The sequence below is a fragment of the Cetorhinus maximus genome, chromosome 6 (genome assembly GCF_964194155.1).
Source record: "Cetorhinus maximus chromosome 6, sCetMax3.hap1.1, whole genome shotgun sequence".
NCBI lineage: Eukaryota > Metazoa > Chordata > Chondrichthyes > Lamniformes > Cetorhinidae > Cetorhinus > Cetorhinus maximus.
Window position 1 is genome coordinate 94,957,558 of NC_135884.1, and position 17,023 is coordinate 94,974,580.

The 17,023-nt window shown below is 44.7% G+C and overlaps 1 protein-coding gene across 1 annotated transcript; it reads right to left on the reverse strand.

Moving 5' to 3' along the window:
- Positions 1-872: 872 nt before the first annotated feature.
- LOC144681934 (uncharacterized) lies at positions 873-7,313 on the reverse strand. Its single transcript, XM_078544111.1, has 3 exons — positions 7,086-7,313; positions 5,092-5,315; positions 873-2,959 (listed from the first exon to the last, which is right to left on the reverse strand). Exons 1-3 carry the CDS (start codon positions 7,101-7,103, stop codon positions 2,851-2,853), a joined length of 351 nt encoding a protein of 116 aa, XP_078400237.1. The 5' UTR covers positions 7,104-7,313; the 3' UTR covers positions 873-2,850.
- Positions 7,314-17,023: the final 9,710 nt, after the last annotated feature.

The following is a 17,023-nucleotide window of genomic DNA, read 5'->3' on the forward strand; positions in this document are numbered from 1 at the left end:
AGGTCTTCATGTGACTGAGCAGGGCGATTCTTGACCCGCAGATCTTTGGGCACATGGGACAGGATGTCCCAAGAGACCCCATGCAAAGTGCAGGATTTGCTTCTTTTTCTTTCCTTTTCTTTCCCTGCTCTGCCTCATCATTAAAATGTTGTGACTCAAAGCCTGAAGCTGTTTGATGGACAAGCTGTCGCCATTTTGAACAATTGGTAGCAAGCTCCTCCCAGTCATTAAGTCAATGCTGCTGCATTTCAAGGAGAGCTTCAGGGTACCTTTGAAGTGTTTTCTTAGGCCTCCTCAGACATTGGCCATTTGAGAGTTGAGAAAACAATGTCCAGCCCATCAAAGTTGGTCAACCAGTATTCACTGTCCAAGTCACAGATAGCATCAGAAGCTGCCCATAATATCATTCCTCAACTTAAATTACTCTCTTCAGAATAGCAGTAAGGAAAAAAAAACAGCAGATATAACTGTGGGTTCAAATTCCTTTCTAGAAATTTGAGCGTACAATCCAGGTTGACACTCCAGTGCCATAATACGTGTATCTATTTGAAGTGATATAGTTTTAATGAGATCTTAAACAAATGTCCCACCTGCTCTCTCAAATGGACATAAAAGATCCCACAACAGTACTTAAAGAAGGGCAGGAAAGTTCCTCCTGCTGTTGTATTTCCTATATTGTAACAATGACTACTTTTGGGTGGAAAGCGCTTGGAGATATTCTGAGGTCTGAAAGTCATTTTATCAAGAAAGAATGTCCTGCATTTATAGAGTGTGCTCCAATTGGTGGGAAAAGATTCCTTTTCCACAAATATTAATAAATGAACGAAAACTGAAGTTACACCACATCAATAAGAAATCATGTCAACAGCCAATTTATTGGAGCTAAAAATCTTTAATGGGTAGTTGCTGAGGAATCGGCAAAACAACCCCCAGCTTCTAATGCATGTCATTGAAAACATGATCACTTCAAATACAATGGTTTTCTTTTAATGCATTGTAAAATGTCCCTATGTAAGATACAAAAATATATAAAATTTCAGCCACTTTGAGGACAGCCTTTTATTATCATTTTCACAGCTATTAGACATGCTCTGTTACAACACTAGAATTACATATCAATTATTATTAAACTGTGGAAGATCAGTTTGTGATGCTGTTAATTTATGCGTAACCTTCAACCATCAGCCTCCTAACAATTTACAAATATAGGTAATGTGATTAAGAAGGAGCAAACACATTGGGTAAGAATTCTACTTAAAGCCCATTGAAACAGGAAAGGCAGTTACAATTCATTTTGGCAGGAAAGATATGGTGAGACAGTATAAAATAAAGAGAGAGCCTCTGAAGGAGGTGCAGGAACAGAGGGACCTCGGTGTATATGTACATTGGTCATTGAAGATGGCAGGGCATGTTGAGAGAGCAGTTTATAAAGCATATAGTATCTTAGGCTTTATTAATAGGGGCATTGTGTACAAAAGTAAGGAGGTCATGTTGAACTTGTATAAGACACTAGTTAGACCTCATCTGAAGTACTGTGTCCAGTTCTGGGCGCCATACTTGAGGAACGATGTGAAGGCATTGGAGATAGTACAGAGGAGATTCACAAGAATGACTCCCGGGATGAAGAACTGTAGCTATGAGGATAGATTGGAGAGGTTGGGACTGTTTTCCTTAGAGAAAAGAAGGCTGAGAGGAGACTTGATAGAGGTATTCAAGATCCTGAGGGGTATGGACAGGGTAAATAGCGTGAAACCATTCCCATTCAATGGAGCATCAAGAACTAAAGGACACAGATTCAAAATAATTGGCAAAAGGAATAAATGTGATGTGAGGAAAACATTATTCAAGCAGAGGGTGGTTGGAGTCTGGAACAAACTTCTTGAGAGAGTGATGGAGGCAGGTTCAATCGAGGTATTCAAAAGGGAATTGGATTGCTGCCTGAGAAAAAGAGAGGCCGGGATTTTCCGGCCTGGTTGCAGGTGGGACCTGCGGTGGGCGAGGCGGCGCCCCAGCTAGAAGTCCATTGACTTGCGGCGAGACCAGATGATCCCGGCAGCGGGCAGGTGTGGAAAATCCCACCCAAAATGTGCAAGGTTATGAGGATAAGGCAGGGGAGTGGGACAAGGTGGAATGCTCTTTCAGAGAGCCAGTGCAGACTTGATGGCCTGAATGGCCTCCTTTTGCTCTGTAAAGATACAGTGATACTGTGAATTAAAGAAAAGCATTTCTGAGTGGAGCTGCTGTGTGTCTCCATCAAGGAGATTGTAAGACCTGAGATGGATGGCAGACTCTTTTCATACTTAGCACTGAAATGTGTGATATAACTATAGCCAGGTAGAAATTGCTGCATGATTATTTAGGCTGGAGTTATACTGCTGTCTTTATATTGCTATAAGAATGTTTTAAGTGAACACACAAGTGTCAGTATGACTAAAGAGACTATAAAGCTTACTGAAGATCTGAACCCTCCTGAGTTTGCAAAGAGCACAGTATAACTTCATCTGACATTTGACTTCTTTATTCCAAATAAAAATTTTGCTTTCAATGTCCAAAGGGTAGGTCATCCCATTTCATTTCACTAACAGTCAGGAACTGATGCCTGTCTTGGATGAGGTTTTTCATTTCGCTACCTACAATGATAATTCACGGCACGTCAACACAGAAACACACCAGAAAATCCATCACACGGAGATCAGCTCTAAGGTTCATCTGCTGCATCTTCCAGGAAAGCAAACTACTCATCTTGATATGGTTGCTGGGTAATGGTAGCAAGCATGAAGAGCACAGCAGAACTTCCAGTGGTTCCTCCTTGCTTAGGAGTCTGACTGGAGAGATTCTTAGCCCCATATTTCATCCAACCTGTTTGATGTTGCGACGCTTTCTGAAACAAGAGACATAGCGTTTGTCCTTACTTCGGACAGGATGGTTCGAGGCAGCTGGCAAGCCCTCAATGGAAGATCTGAAAGAAATTTAGAAAGAGATTTTTGATGGTTGGACATATATTTCCACATTTAATAAGCAGAATAATAATAGGATGGGTTTGTGAAGGAGCCTTCCTTTCTAAAGTCCACCTTTTTAAGCACCTATCACCTTCATGAGGATTCTCCTGCATCATGGATCTAAAGTTTCCAATAAAGTGAGTATTCATTGCTGGCTTTAACATCAAATCCAAATGAACAGCATATCACTGATTATATCATGTTAGATGGACAGTATTCTTCCATTTAAAACAAAAATAATGGGCCTTTTTAATGCTTTTCTAACTCTTTGGCAAAGAGTAAACAGCCTGAGACAAGGTTAACTATGAACTAGCTACAAGTTTTCAACAGACCCTGTTTTATTCTGCATGTTGCCTCATTTCCCATTAAACTGGGAAGAACATACCCCACACCCATGCATTGTAATTATTTTGTGTCTCATTAGTTGAGCAATTGTTATTGAGCAAATTTGGGTGAATTTGACTCTATAGGATGTTGGGAGATCGCGTGAGTGCCCCCATGAATGGTTCCATTCAGTTCTTTGCTTTCGATGAGACACATGCACACTTCAGGGGAACATGGGCAAGCTCTTATACATCCCTGAGAGCATCATTCGAACTGAGCTCAACTATGAGAGGACTGAAATTAAATTCTTTATGACCTCCCAGCAGATTAATTTAGCTGCTTCATCCCTAGAGCAACTTTTAAATAATATCCTCTTACATCCAATTTAATTTATTCTCTCTTCTGACATTTGCCCGTATTTCTTCTCTAGGTGTTGTTGAGGTACTTCTGGGAGTACTGGCTATTAGTACCTCACCCCATCAATCATTATGTGTGTGAGAGCTTTGCCAGTGAGAATTGCAAAGCTATTTTCTGAGGGGATGGGTTGGAGGCAGTAGCTTCAGAATTGAGCCCTAGATACCTCTCATCTCCTGACAGGGCTCAAGCATGGAAATCCTGTTTGCTATTTAAGCTTTCAGTGGAGTTACTGCAGCCAATTACAATAATCAGGCACCAGTACCTAATCAGCACAGACTAGAGATTGAGTATGGGATCTTCCTGCTCACTGAATAAATTCACTAAGCCATAGGAGAGCTAACTATACCACATGTTTTAAAACAGGGGGGACATTTAATTCAAAATATCCCTGTACCCCTGCTTTTTATTAATACAACCTTTTTAACAAATACCAACTTTATTACTGCCTGGAGTGCAGAGGCTGCATTTTCTGATTGTTAATTCAACACTGATGGTGGGGGTTACTGTCAAAAATAACTCTCTGATTGTAAGTGCACACTAGTGCATCCTGGAGCTGATCCATTACAATCAGAGAGACATAATTTCAAACCAGTTTCAGATGAATTCCACAACTTCTTCACTGTAATGAACTATAACATGGACTAGCACTGCATGACTATTTCAGTCTATGGTTTTCCAATATCTAGGTGGGTTAACTGTATCAATATTGCACTGCCTTCTGCAATATTGTGCCCTCTCTGTATTTCCAGTTCAAATGTATGTTTTTAATATACATAGGCTCCCAGTGCACCAATGCCTCAAATGTAAAATTCTCATCCTCGTGTTCATATCCCTCCACGGCGTCCTCCCCACCACCTCCCCCACCCCCTCCGCTCCCCCCCCACCCCCACACCATCCACCCCAACCCCCCCCGCCCCTCATTTAACATCCTCTCAGCTCGTCAACACTTCAAGAACTCTGCATTCTTCCAATTCTGGCCTCTTATACATCCCTAATTTATTTTGCTCTATCACTGGCGACTGTCCTTTTAGCATTCTAGATCATAAACTCTGTAATTCTGCCCCTAAACCTCTCCACCCCTTCACCTCTTTCACCTCCTTTAAAACCTACCTCTTGGACCAAACTTTTATCCCTAATGTCTCCCCTGTCACTTATTCGGAAGTGACTCGGGACATTTTTCAATGTTAAAGGCACTATACAAACGCAAGGTACGGTTGTTGTTCGTTTACTTGTCAATACACTATTGACATTTAATATCATTGACTTACTGTGGTGTTGCCTGTATTCGGGTCTTGCTGACATATTATACATAAGGTGAGCTTTCATTGCTACTGAGGCAGATGGCAATTACCTGGTAGCATTAGAGATCTGCACCTCTCTCCCATCCCGGGCCCTCAACTGTCTTAGGCAACGAATCACTTGGCTGATGTGGCGTATCGTTAAATCTGGCCCCTTATAAGGCAGTGGTTGGCGCGGGCCTGTGATGCACGGAGGGTAGGAAAAGATGGAGAGACAGTTGTTCCTCCCTATTCCCAGCAGCTGCAGGGCTCTGGTGTTACTGTAGCATGAGGCATACTGCAAAGTAAACACATTAACATGGAGATCATTTACAGCAATGTTACTGAGAGATATTTCAATTTTATCTCAAGACATTATTAACAGCACATGAAGAGCTAAAATGAAGAAAAGCTTGGTGAGATAATAGCTGTGAGGTTTCAAGGCTATTGAGGAAGTTGGGGGACATTTAATTCCCAGCAAATAACTATTTCAATATCCTACACACTTGAATAAAAGTGTAAAATGTTCTACTCTATGGGTCACTATTCAGGCTTGTAAAATAAGAATAGTGACATTGTTGTTTATATCTCCGGCTCAATTGTTCAGTTGTTAAACTGAGCTGTAGTAAAATATGTCCATGAAGGATGGAGTTAAAATTGGAAAGTGACTCCTTGCTAATTTATTATCAAGTCTTCCCATTCCTGGCACAGCCTTTGGCAGACCGACTCTTGGAATCAAACTTAGCCTAGCAGGTGGTGATTAAAAAGGAAAAACTAACCTTGGTTGCATATATAAAGAATGGAAACTAAGTGTTATTATGCCAACAGCAAAATGACAAGAATCTATATGGTTATGAAATAGAACCTTTACCCTCACCAATTCTGATAAACATTAGTTTATCTTCTGATGGTGACAGGTAGTGCGCATGTAAATGACCAGAATCACAGGGAGCAGCACAGAATCACAAGACCTTATAACACAGAATGAGGCCATTTGGCCCATTGTGACTATGATGTCTCTTTAAAAGAGCTGTCCAATTCATACCACTCCCTTGCTCTTTTCCTATAGCCCTGCAAAATTTTGCTTTTCAAGTATACATCCAATCTCCTTCTGAAGATTACTAATGAAGCTGCTTCCACCACCCTTTCAGGCAACGTATCCCAGAAACAGCTTTCCATTTTTAATTGTATTTTACTCTTTTTTTTAAGCGAGAAAGTGAATGACAGCTTGAGAAAATCACCTTTCCAAGTTTCTAATCACTTAAATATAGGATTGATGTCTTGGAAGTTACCAAGAGATTAACTCACCCAACTTTCTGGTTATTTTCTGCTACATATTGGATCAGAAAAGGCAAGCTTGTTTCCGCTAAAATTAGCTGTTTTAAGTAATTGAAAAATATAACTAAGCAAAATGCAGAGAGTGCTCCCTCATTGACTCAGCCAATAGAAAACATGAGTGGTTGGTCAGGATGATCCCAGGTTCAATCCACAGTCAGTGTTGTGTTAGTTTATCGGCACTGGGCAGTGGTAGATGCACTATAATGGAGTATACCCTATCCGGGGTTAGGAAGGAGTAAATGAAGCAGGATTTCCATTGACCCCTGCAAGAAACAGCATGTGTGGACTTCAGGTGAGGACAGGCACAGGTTTGGCTGTGATGCTTTCTTCACTGCCTCCATATTGGAGAGCCTGCCAAAATTCACCATCTCAACTCAAACAAATGGCCAAAGTACCAGAGGGCAGCTGCCCACTGTAGAACCAGAGGTCAACACCTTCAGGGATGAAGGAAGGGGGGAAGATTTGTGGGAAAAAGGGGAAACAATAATGAGTACAAGAGTCCTTGTACCTCAATGACATCATGTTTGCAGTGAACTTTTTAATTGTACCTATGCAGATAAGATGTTTATGGCAGCTTATCTGGGATATCATTAGCAAAATAAATTTTACAGCACATTTTTTCTGAAGCAATAAATGAAGCAGATTGCTGACTAAAGCATTAGGTCTTAACTAGAAAGACAAAGATAAACTGAAATTTTAATATTGTCTCCTTACTTAGGCTTCTACTTACTTGAATAAACGTGGCCATCTTTCCCTCGATAGTGTACAGTATTCAGCTCTCAGGTGAGGTATCACGAGTTATTGTAGCTATTGCACTAATCGTAGGCTTCGCTGTAACCACTGAGGAGTTGCTTGAAGAACCTCTCCTTTTATGTGACGATTGATGATCACATAGGAGCTGGGGGCCAATCAAGTTGACATTAGCTCACCCCATCTGCTATTGTGCATCTACCAAAACAGTGATCTCATCGCTCTCATATTTCTAAGTCTCAGGAATTCAAAAGCCGAACAAAGATACCATTTCAGAACAGGGGGAGGTGTACTAAATAAACAAATCAATTATTTAACTATATTATTACTAAATGAGTAAATTTAGATGCTGAGACATTCAGTACACATATAAGCAAATGAATAAAAAATGACATTACATTTAAAGTTTGACGTTTGCAGTTGAAACAACTTAATGTTAGAATCTCTCTTTATTTGTGCTTCTTGTGAACCCTTTGAACCAAAGTCTATTTTAGTAAAGCATGTGCACTATAATGGATATCTTTTGTTGTGCCTATGGTGTAGTTTATAATAGCTCTTGGGACATCAGCAGTCCTTAATTCAGGCTAGAAATTACTTGTAATGGAAGCAAAATTACCATTGAAAATTTTGAGCATTCATTCCCAAGATGCTACTTTGAAACTTTGGGGGTAGTTATCAACTTGACTGAATGCAAAATTGGTGTAACAGATCATCCAGCTGTTACATAGATACCACTTGATTTTCATTGTCACGTGGGTTTAATCTCAGACATTTTCTGTAATGGGTAGCTGATTCTCAGCACCAGTGTTGCATCCGGGTAGAAAATTGAAAACTACCCCCCAGAAAATCACAGGAAAGTACAGCACAGAAGGACATCTATTAGCCCATCAGATCTGTGTCAGCTCTTTTGAAACACAGTCCAGTTAGTTCACCACCACCTTCTCAAGGGCAATGGGCAATAAATGCTGCCCTAGCTAGTGACACCCACATCCCGTGAAGATGAAAAAATATCACTGGACTAGTAATCCAGAGGCCCAGGCTAATGCTCTGGGGACGTGGGTTCAAATCCCACCATGGCAGCTGATGGAATTTAAATTCAGTTAAATCTGGAACTATCACTGATTGTTGCAAAACCCATCTGGTTCACTAATGTCCTTTAGGGAAGGAAATCTGCTGCCCTTATATGCCCCTAAATGTGACTCCAGACTCACAATGTGGTTGACTCTTAACTGCCTTCCAAAATGGCCTAGCAAGCCTCTCAGTTCAAGGGCATTAGGGATGGGCAACAAATGCTAGCCTTGACATCGACACCCACATCCCATGAAAGAATGAAACAAAGATATTAAATTCCTCAAATCTCATCTCAGGCTTCTCTGCTGGGACAAACTCAGCTTCTCCAATCTCTCCACATAGCTGTATTCCCTCAGCCTGGAACAATTCTAGTAAATCTCTTCTGGACCTTCAAAGTACTCAGCTGGGACCAAACTAGTGTTTCACATAGGTTTGACATAATTTCCTGGCTATTGTAATCCATGCCTCTATTTATAAAATTGAGGATCCCCAAATTGTTAATTACCTGTCTCAAAAGAGCCTCATGCCCATTGTTCACATAATGTCCATACATGTAGTCCATGTTTTAAATCATAGGTCAGCTTGCTAGCATTTTGCTGGATTTGTAAGTTGGTGCTATCAACCAATCAAATCAGTTAGAGAACAGAACTGGCAGCTGTAAGAATCAATCATATTGTTTCTAGAGCAGAATCAGAACCTACACACTGTTGGTTGTGTGTGAACTTGAGGTAGAAAGCTTTGGGATTGACTGATAGCATGCAAGTGATTATTCCAAATGTGACCTCGAAGATATTATTTATAAGAATTAAGCTACTAAAATGCTATTTTTCACCCCATTTTATTTTCCTCATAAGAATTTTCTGGAACATGCATGGCTGTTGCATTGCATTTTGTTTCTTTTAGTTGCAGCCACTGGCCTGAGTGAGTTTTTTATTTGAGTATTCACGTTTTTGCAGGTATGAAATTGCCAGAGCTTGGAAAGAAAACAGGTGGAATTGAAGTAGAGATGAGTTCATTTTGAATTTAAAAAAATATAAAGTTTCCATGTTTAGGATATTACTACAGTGCAGCTTCACAGGAATGTTATCAAACAATATTTGATACAGCCATATAAGGGGGCATTAGGACAGATAACCCTTGCCTTGTTTGCCCTTCGAAGCGAAGATGTCCATGTTTATCATCTGGGCTGTTTGGTCAGGTTCCGACAGGTACATAGGGGACTGCTAAGGTTGATTTACATCCAGATAGTTTTCCTGCAAATAGGACAGGCAGACAATTGAGCTTTGAACTGTTGCTGGTTTGGGATTTCCTCTCTTTTCATTTTCTCTCTGCCTGTGGTATGCATTTGCTTTCGAAGGAGGCCACACCTTTTTTGATTTGGTTGCACCAGGCGCAATGATCCTGGATGAGCTTCTCCTAGGACTCAAGCTCTCCATAGAAGATTTGCTTTGGTAAGCAGGTATCAGGAGTTCTGGCTACATGACCAGCCCAATTCAGATAACCAGAGCTTGGTCAAAGAGGTAGATTTTAAGGAGCATGTTAAAGGAGGAGACTGAGGTCGAAGGGCAGAGATGTTTAGGGAGGGAGTTCGAGTTTAGGCCAAGGTACTCAAGGTGTGCCATCAATGGCAGAGCAATTAACATTACGGATGTTCAAGAGGCCTGAATTGGAGAAACGCAGATGTCTTGGAGGGTTGTTGAGCCAGAGAAGGTAACAGGGAATGGGAAGAGCAAGGCCATGGAGGGATTTTAAATCAAGGATGGGAACTTTAAAATTGAAGTGTTGCTTAATCAGGGCATCAGTGTAGGTCAGTGAACATCGAGGTGATAAGTAATTGGTGTGAATTAGGACATGGACAGCAGAGCTTTGGATGACCTCAAGTTTGCAGAGGGAAGGCCATGGGAAGCCGGCCAGGTGTATGTTAAAATAGTCAAGTCTGGAGGTAGCAAGGCATGGAATAGAGTTCCAGTACTATTTGAAGTGAGGAAGGGCTGGAGTCGGCGATATTATGAAGGTGGAAATAGCTGGTCTTAGGGATGGCGTGGATATGTAGTCAGAAACTCATCTCAGAGTCAAATACGAGACCAAGGTTGCAAACAGTCTGTTCAGCCTCAGAAAGTTGGCAGGGAGAGAGGGATGAAGTTGGTGGCTGGGGAACGGAGTTTGGAGTGGGGGCTGGAGACAATGGTTTCAGTCTTCCCTACATTTAATTGGAGAAAATTTCTGTTTATCCAACACTGGATGTTGGGCAAACAGTCAGATTACTTATCATCTATTTTCACTAACAGTTATTTCAGGGGGTAATTTTGACTTTAGTTGTCATCTATTTCACACAATCGCAAAATCAGCAGACGGTTTTACACTGCTCCCAATGGCTGCAATGGTAATATAATTCGGGGAAGATGTAAAGGGCGTGTTGATTCACAATCATCCATTTTACATCCCTACACAAAGTCAAAATTATTCCCGTATGTTTAAGGTTTTAAAAACAGACAAGATTTTAAATGCATAGCACACTTATCTGCTTCTAAAAGGGGAATAAATCAATGTTTGTATGTATACCTTTAACTTTGATGATGTTGACACACCAATATTCATCACTATGGGGAGAATTTTCTGCATGTCGGGCAGGCGGGCGCGGAGCCGATCGCCGCCCACGATCGGCTCTGCGCCGCCATTTTACATGGGCGAGCCAATTAAGGCCTGCCCAGTGTGAATCGCTGCTCCCGAGAACAGCAGGAGGGGGTGGGCGGCAGTGGGACTGCAATGACCACCGGGTCCATTGGCGACCGAGCGGCCTGTTTAAAAACGGCACAGGCAGCCTTCCAAAGGCTGGCCATGATGGTGACCAGAAGGGTTCCCGAGAGCGCTCTCAGAGAGCAGGCCAGACAGGAGGGCAGGTCGACGGGGCACTGTCCTTTGATTCTCGGATGAGTGCCTCGCTGCCCCCCTCGAGGAGGTGGCAGCATGGCGAGAGATCATCGTGCCGAGGGACGGGAGGAGGAGGCCCCCCCAACATGACGAATCGTGTCTGGGAGGAGGTGGCAGAAAGGGTCAACGCACAAGATGTGGTGCGACTCACCTGGGTTCAGTGCCGCAAGCGCTTCAATGACCTGTTGCGATTGGGAAGGGTGAGTACCGTGTTGGGCATGGGTCATTTAGCACAGCAGTTAGGTTGCCCCACCCCCCACCCCCCACCCTGCCTCCACTCTGAATGTAGTTAGTGCATTGAATCTTTCACGGCCTGTGGCCTTCGCTGGCTGGGCCAGCATTTATTGCCCATGCCTAGTTGCCCCTGAGAGGGTGGTGCTGAGCTGGCTTCTGTATCCACTGCATGTGGTGCACTTACACCCACAGTACTGTTTTGGGGGTGACCTCAAGAATCTTACCTTGGCGCAGTGCTGGAACGCCAAAACATTTCAAAGTCAGGATGCTGAGTGACTGGGAGAGGAACTCCCAGGGTGGCAGGGCACCCATCCATCTGCTGCCCTTGGCGTTGTAGGTGGTAGTGCTTCCTTGCTTTGGAAGGTGATACAGTGTGAGTGGCAAATGTGATGGAGGCAGCATCTGGGCAAGGGGGTCAGCCCTGGCTACTTGGAGTGAGTCTATGGTGGCTCCAGGGTCACGAATCACGTGAGCCCTGCAATGTTTCACTCAGGTGGGGGTGGCAGAGCTGCAATGGGAATCCAGGTACAGGGTGGACTGATCAATGCTTCTCTCTCCTTTCAGGAGAAGACCACACACAATAATGCAGAACGGATGCAAACCGGTGGAAGGCTGGCCCACCTACTCATACTCACCAGATATGAGCAGGAAGCTCTCAAGCTGGACCATGTGCCCAGGTCCACTGGTAGCGGTGAGGTTGTGGTGCCAGGGGAGGTAAGAGTGCCGCGCACTGAGGTCACCATGTCTGTCCTTGCAACCATTCCACTGTTGACTGTTTAGTGAATTCAGCTTCCAACATGGGTTTCCCATTGATTATGGAAGGAGGAGCATAACCTGCTCTGGGGGCCAGGCATGCACATTAACAGTGTTAAGACTTCAACTCATCAAATGTCCTTGTTTTTCCTTTCAGCCTCACCGGAGCAGGCCCAGGCTGAGGAGGCGGAGAGCCTGCCATTGACACCTGAGGGCCCTAAAGAGATACACACACCAGCGTCATATCCTCTCAGCCAGGCAGGCACCAACACAGATACCAGAACCTCAGTGGGGATAAGAGTGTTGGCTAGTGTCCCAGGCACAGTGGTGAGGGCACTTCACACTCACTTGAGGTGCAGGCGGAGACAGAGAGTGCCCATGGCGCCGGCAGTCGATGGACCAGGAACATACTCAGTAGGTGGCTGATGATGGGCCTCCGGAGTCATCCCTTAGGCAGCAGATGCTGGAAGTCCAGCAGGAGGATCTGGCGGTGATACATGAGGGAATGCGTGCCATAGTCTCCATGATGGAGGAGTCCATGCCGAGCACAATGCTTCCTCCATGGAGAGGGTGGCAACTCTCATGGAGATGCTCCTCCTGGAGAATAATCAGAGCTTCCTGGGGTTGCACTCTGACCTGCAAGCCCTCACAGCGACATTGACCTCAGCTGGTCAGTGTCAGTGTGGGAGATGGATTGGGCACTCAGTATCCTAGCTCGGTGCCCATCCATCAATAGTGAGCAGCGAGGTCCGAAGCGACTTCACGTCGGCACTCGAGCTGCCTGTCATCTCTGTGAGCTTCTCTCAGGGTGCTCCAGATGAAGGCAGCAGCTCCTCCACCCCTCTACCAGTGACCATTGCATCTGATGAGGCTGCGGCAACTGGGGAACTGGCCACTCCCTCTCAGGCGGGGCCAGCATAGGCTCCACGGGCCTGAGGACTCTTGCCAAGGTCATCAAGGTCAACAGGACAACAGAGTGAGCAGGCTGTCTCCAATGCCAGTGCCAGCGAGGGGGGAGCGCCTAGACATAGCACCCGAAAACACAAGTGTAAGGCACTTCTCACTGGTGGTTTTCTGTTGCCCCGTTGTTAGTTGATTATTAGTCGGTGTGTAGCTCAACACCTCTGAATGAAGTTTCTTTTCTGTTTTATTTTATGAAAACATTAGTTTTGAACAAGGCTTAAGGTGCTTCATTACTTCTGCAGGTGGTTGGGAACCCATGATGTTATGAGGGACTTATTTGTCATTGAGCTTTATTGACAAGGCACATAGTTAATGATGTTGGTCTCAGGTATCGAGTATGGAGCCTGCAGCCCTGGCATGTGTTGGAGGTCCTTCTGTGGTGGGCTAGCTGAAGGTTCTTTGGATTAAAGCTTCCTGGGTGTCCCTGCCTCCCTGGAGGTTGCCCGGGTCAGCATCTATCCCCTTAGCGTTCTCCTGAGCTTGCTCGTCCTCGGACTCACTACTGGACTGATCGTGTGCAGCCTGGGCATCTGTGTCTACATTTTCTTCCTCCACTGCATCCCCCCTTTCCAGCGCCAGATTGTGGAGAGTGCAGCATGCAACCACTATCAGCAACACTCCATCCGGGGGATACTGGAGTGCGCCCCCAGAACGGTCCAGGCATCGGAAGTGCATCTTGAGAAGACCGATGGTTCTCTCCACCACAGCCCTTGTGGAGGCTTGGCTCCTATTGTACCGCTGCTCAGCCTCTGTTCTTGGATGGCGGAGAGGCGTCATGAGCCACCTTCTGAGGGGATAGCCCTTGTCACCCAGCAGCCATCGATCCAGCCGGGCTGGAGCACTGAAGACCCTCAGCACCTGGGAGTGTCTGAGGATGTAGGCGTCGTGGGAGCTGCCTGGGTACCTTGCACAGACTTGCAGAATCTGCATCCTGTGATCACACACTATCTGCACGTTCATGGAGTGGAATCCCTTCCTGTTGACCAAGGCACCGGGTTCACCTGCTGGCGCCTTGATGGCCACATGTGTACAGTCTATAGCACCCTGGATGCGGGGGAAGCCAGCAATGGCCACGAAGCCCCTGGCTCGCTCTGCTTGGCTGGCCTCATCCCAGTGGTAGTGAATGAAAGTCAATGCATGCCTGAATAGAGCGTCTGTAACCTGCATGATACAAGTGTGGACAGCTGATTGGGAGTCTGCAGAGATCACCCACCGACCCCTGGAAAGAGCTGGAGGCACAGAATTTGAGGGCAGCTGTGACCTTCAACGCCACTGGCCTGGGGTGTCCACCCACACAGCTGGAGCTGATCTCAGGGCCGATCATCTGACAGATGGAGGTCACTGTCTCCCTTAAGAGGCGGATCCTCCTTCAGCACTGCACCTCAGACATATTGAGGTAGCTGCTTTGCCGTCTGTACACCCTGGCAGCAGGATAGTGGCGTCTTCTGCAGTCCCTTCCACCTTGGACTTCCTGATGGCCTGCGCCCCTTGTGCCTGCGCCTGTTCTCCCAAAGGTGGCTCCCCAGGAGGCTGACTATGGACTCCTGGTCTCCTCCCCCTTCTGGCCCTCTCTTTCTCCTCAGAGGAGGTGCCTCCAGTGGAGAGCACAACCCCCATTCCCAGGGTAAGGGAAGGCTGTCTGAAACCTGCAAGGCCCCAAGAATGATGTTTACTCCAGAGTCCTGACCTGAAATCTGTTATTCCTGTACAAGCAGCTCTGTAGAGATTTGAAGTTCTCCTGTTCGCACAAGCAAATAGCAGTAAGTTTAAAAAGTAAACGTCTAACAAATAGCATTCGCAAGCCCGCTGACCCCTCTTACCCCACCCGTGGATGAGGTTTTTAAAAATGTGGCCTACCCGCCTGCCTGTTGTGCCCGTGTGATGCTCTGAAAATCGCACGGGCTGCGAAAAATCTCAGTGTATTAATGGCTCAAGGGCCTTAAGTGGACCGTTAATTAATGGCGGGTGCACATTGGAGCTCATAGCGCCCGCCCACCAAAATATCGCAATGGCGCATCGGGACGCACGCCTGACGTTACCACGCATCATTTTATGCATCGGCGTGTCAGGCCCGCCCCCGCACGCCGACGTCAAAATTCTGGCCTATGTTATAAAAGTACAAGTGAATAAGGGAGGTTGCTGACTAAGTTTATGTGGTCACCCAGCTTCCTTGCTCCTGGGACTGAAGAACTACTCATTCACTCCACTGATATTGCTGGAAGGAAGTGAATTTAAATATTTTTGTCAGCTGTACTGAGTTTAGTGCAGTCTTTCAGTCCATGTTAATCTGGCTATCCATGTGAATTGCACTGATCACCACATTGAAAGCCTTAGGCCCCTATGCCCAGTTATATTTGTTTTCCTGAACAGTAACCAGGTCAGGGGCACTGAAACCATCTGACTCTTGTTTCTACTGAAATCAACAGAAATGGACATCAGGCAGCAAGTCAAAAAGCCACCCCACTGTCTCTCTCTGAGTCTAATCTGCTTTCTGAAGATTATAGAACATAAAACTACAAGAGCTGTGTATTCAGTAGTTGTCACCTTTCTTATCCTTCTCTCTTCTTTCAAATCCTGTCCCTCCCTACCCACCCAGATGCATGCGCACACGCACACATACACACACACACACACACAGATACACACAGACAGAATGACCTATTTTGAGGCAGTTGTACCTCTCTTCCTTCATTATACTGATTTTATATACTTACACCTTCCCAAGGACATGGGAACTTTCAACATATAGAGCTCCAGACCTTAGCCCTGCTCCCTCCTCATCAGCAGTCTTGTTTCAGGCAGTCAAGTTGGGGGTCTGGCTGTTCTGCTAGGCTGACAGTTGGAAATCCTGCAGGACAGCTGCACAATTTCAGCTTCTATACATGAAGTGAGACAGTCCACATGACAAAATGTTCGAGAGCACAGCTTGAAATGAGCTACAATTAGGTGCTGAATTGACACCATCACTGAGAGAGCTCACAAGGATAAATAGTGTGCTAAAAGAGAAATCACATCCTTGTGCAGGTGGAGTTAGTGTTCTTCTGAGGTTGGGGAATCGAAAGAAGGGACTTTAATTTGCTTTTGATCCACACTACATCTGACTTGGGACTAGACAATGCCAACACTGAACATAAAAGGTGAGGAAGGAAAAAGTTAAACTTCCCACAATTATTGTCCTTCACATTTAAAAGCACAAGCAAATATTAAAAAGTTACTGGATTTCTGTCCTGTTGGACATTTAGTACGATTTCAATGATTCACTTTTACTTCTCTGATTGATGATTTTCTGTTGCATGTAGTTCTGAATTTATTTAAACAGAATGAGTAATTGAATGAATCATAGAATCACAGAAATGTAACACCACAGAAGGAAGCCATTCAGCCCATCGTGTCTATACCAGTACTCCAAATGAGCAACTCACCTAGAGCCATTCAGATAACAGTGTAATTCCCTTTTGAATGCTTCAATTGAACCTGCCTCCACCAAACCCTCAGACAGTACATTCCAAACCCTCACCACTCTCTGCTTAAAAAAGTTTCTCCTCATATCACTTTTGTTTCTTTTACTAATTATTTTAAAACTACGCCCTCTTGTTCTCAATCCTTTCACGAGTGGGAACAGTTTCTCCCTGTATACTGAAGTTCTTCATTTCTGGAACTATTCTCGTGAATCTTTTCTGCATCCTTTCTAATGGCTTCACATCCATTCTAAAGTGCGGTTTTTCACAATGCAGAATGCTTCAGTGCAGAGGGATCTGGGTGTCCTCTTGCATGAATCGCTGAAAGCTAGTATGCAGGTACAGCAGGTAATAAGGAAGGCAAATGAAATTTTGGCATTTATTGCTAAAGGAATAGAGTATAAAAATAGGGAAGTGTTGTTGCAACTGTACAAGGCATTGGTGAGACTGCACCTGGAGTACTGTGCACAGTTTTGGTCCCCTTACTTGAGGAAGGATGTAGTTGCAT

Bases quoted from the DNA above. Each gene is read 5' to 3' on its own strand.
- LOC144681934 (XM_078544111.1), bottom strand. The intron at 2,960-5,091 runs GTAATTGCCATC...AATTTCTTTCAG, and splicing joins CAGATCTCTAATGCTACCAG to ATCTTCCATTGAGGGCTTGC.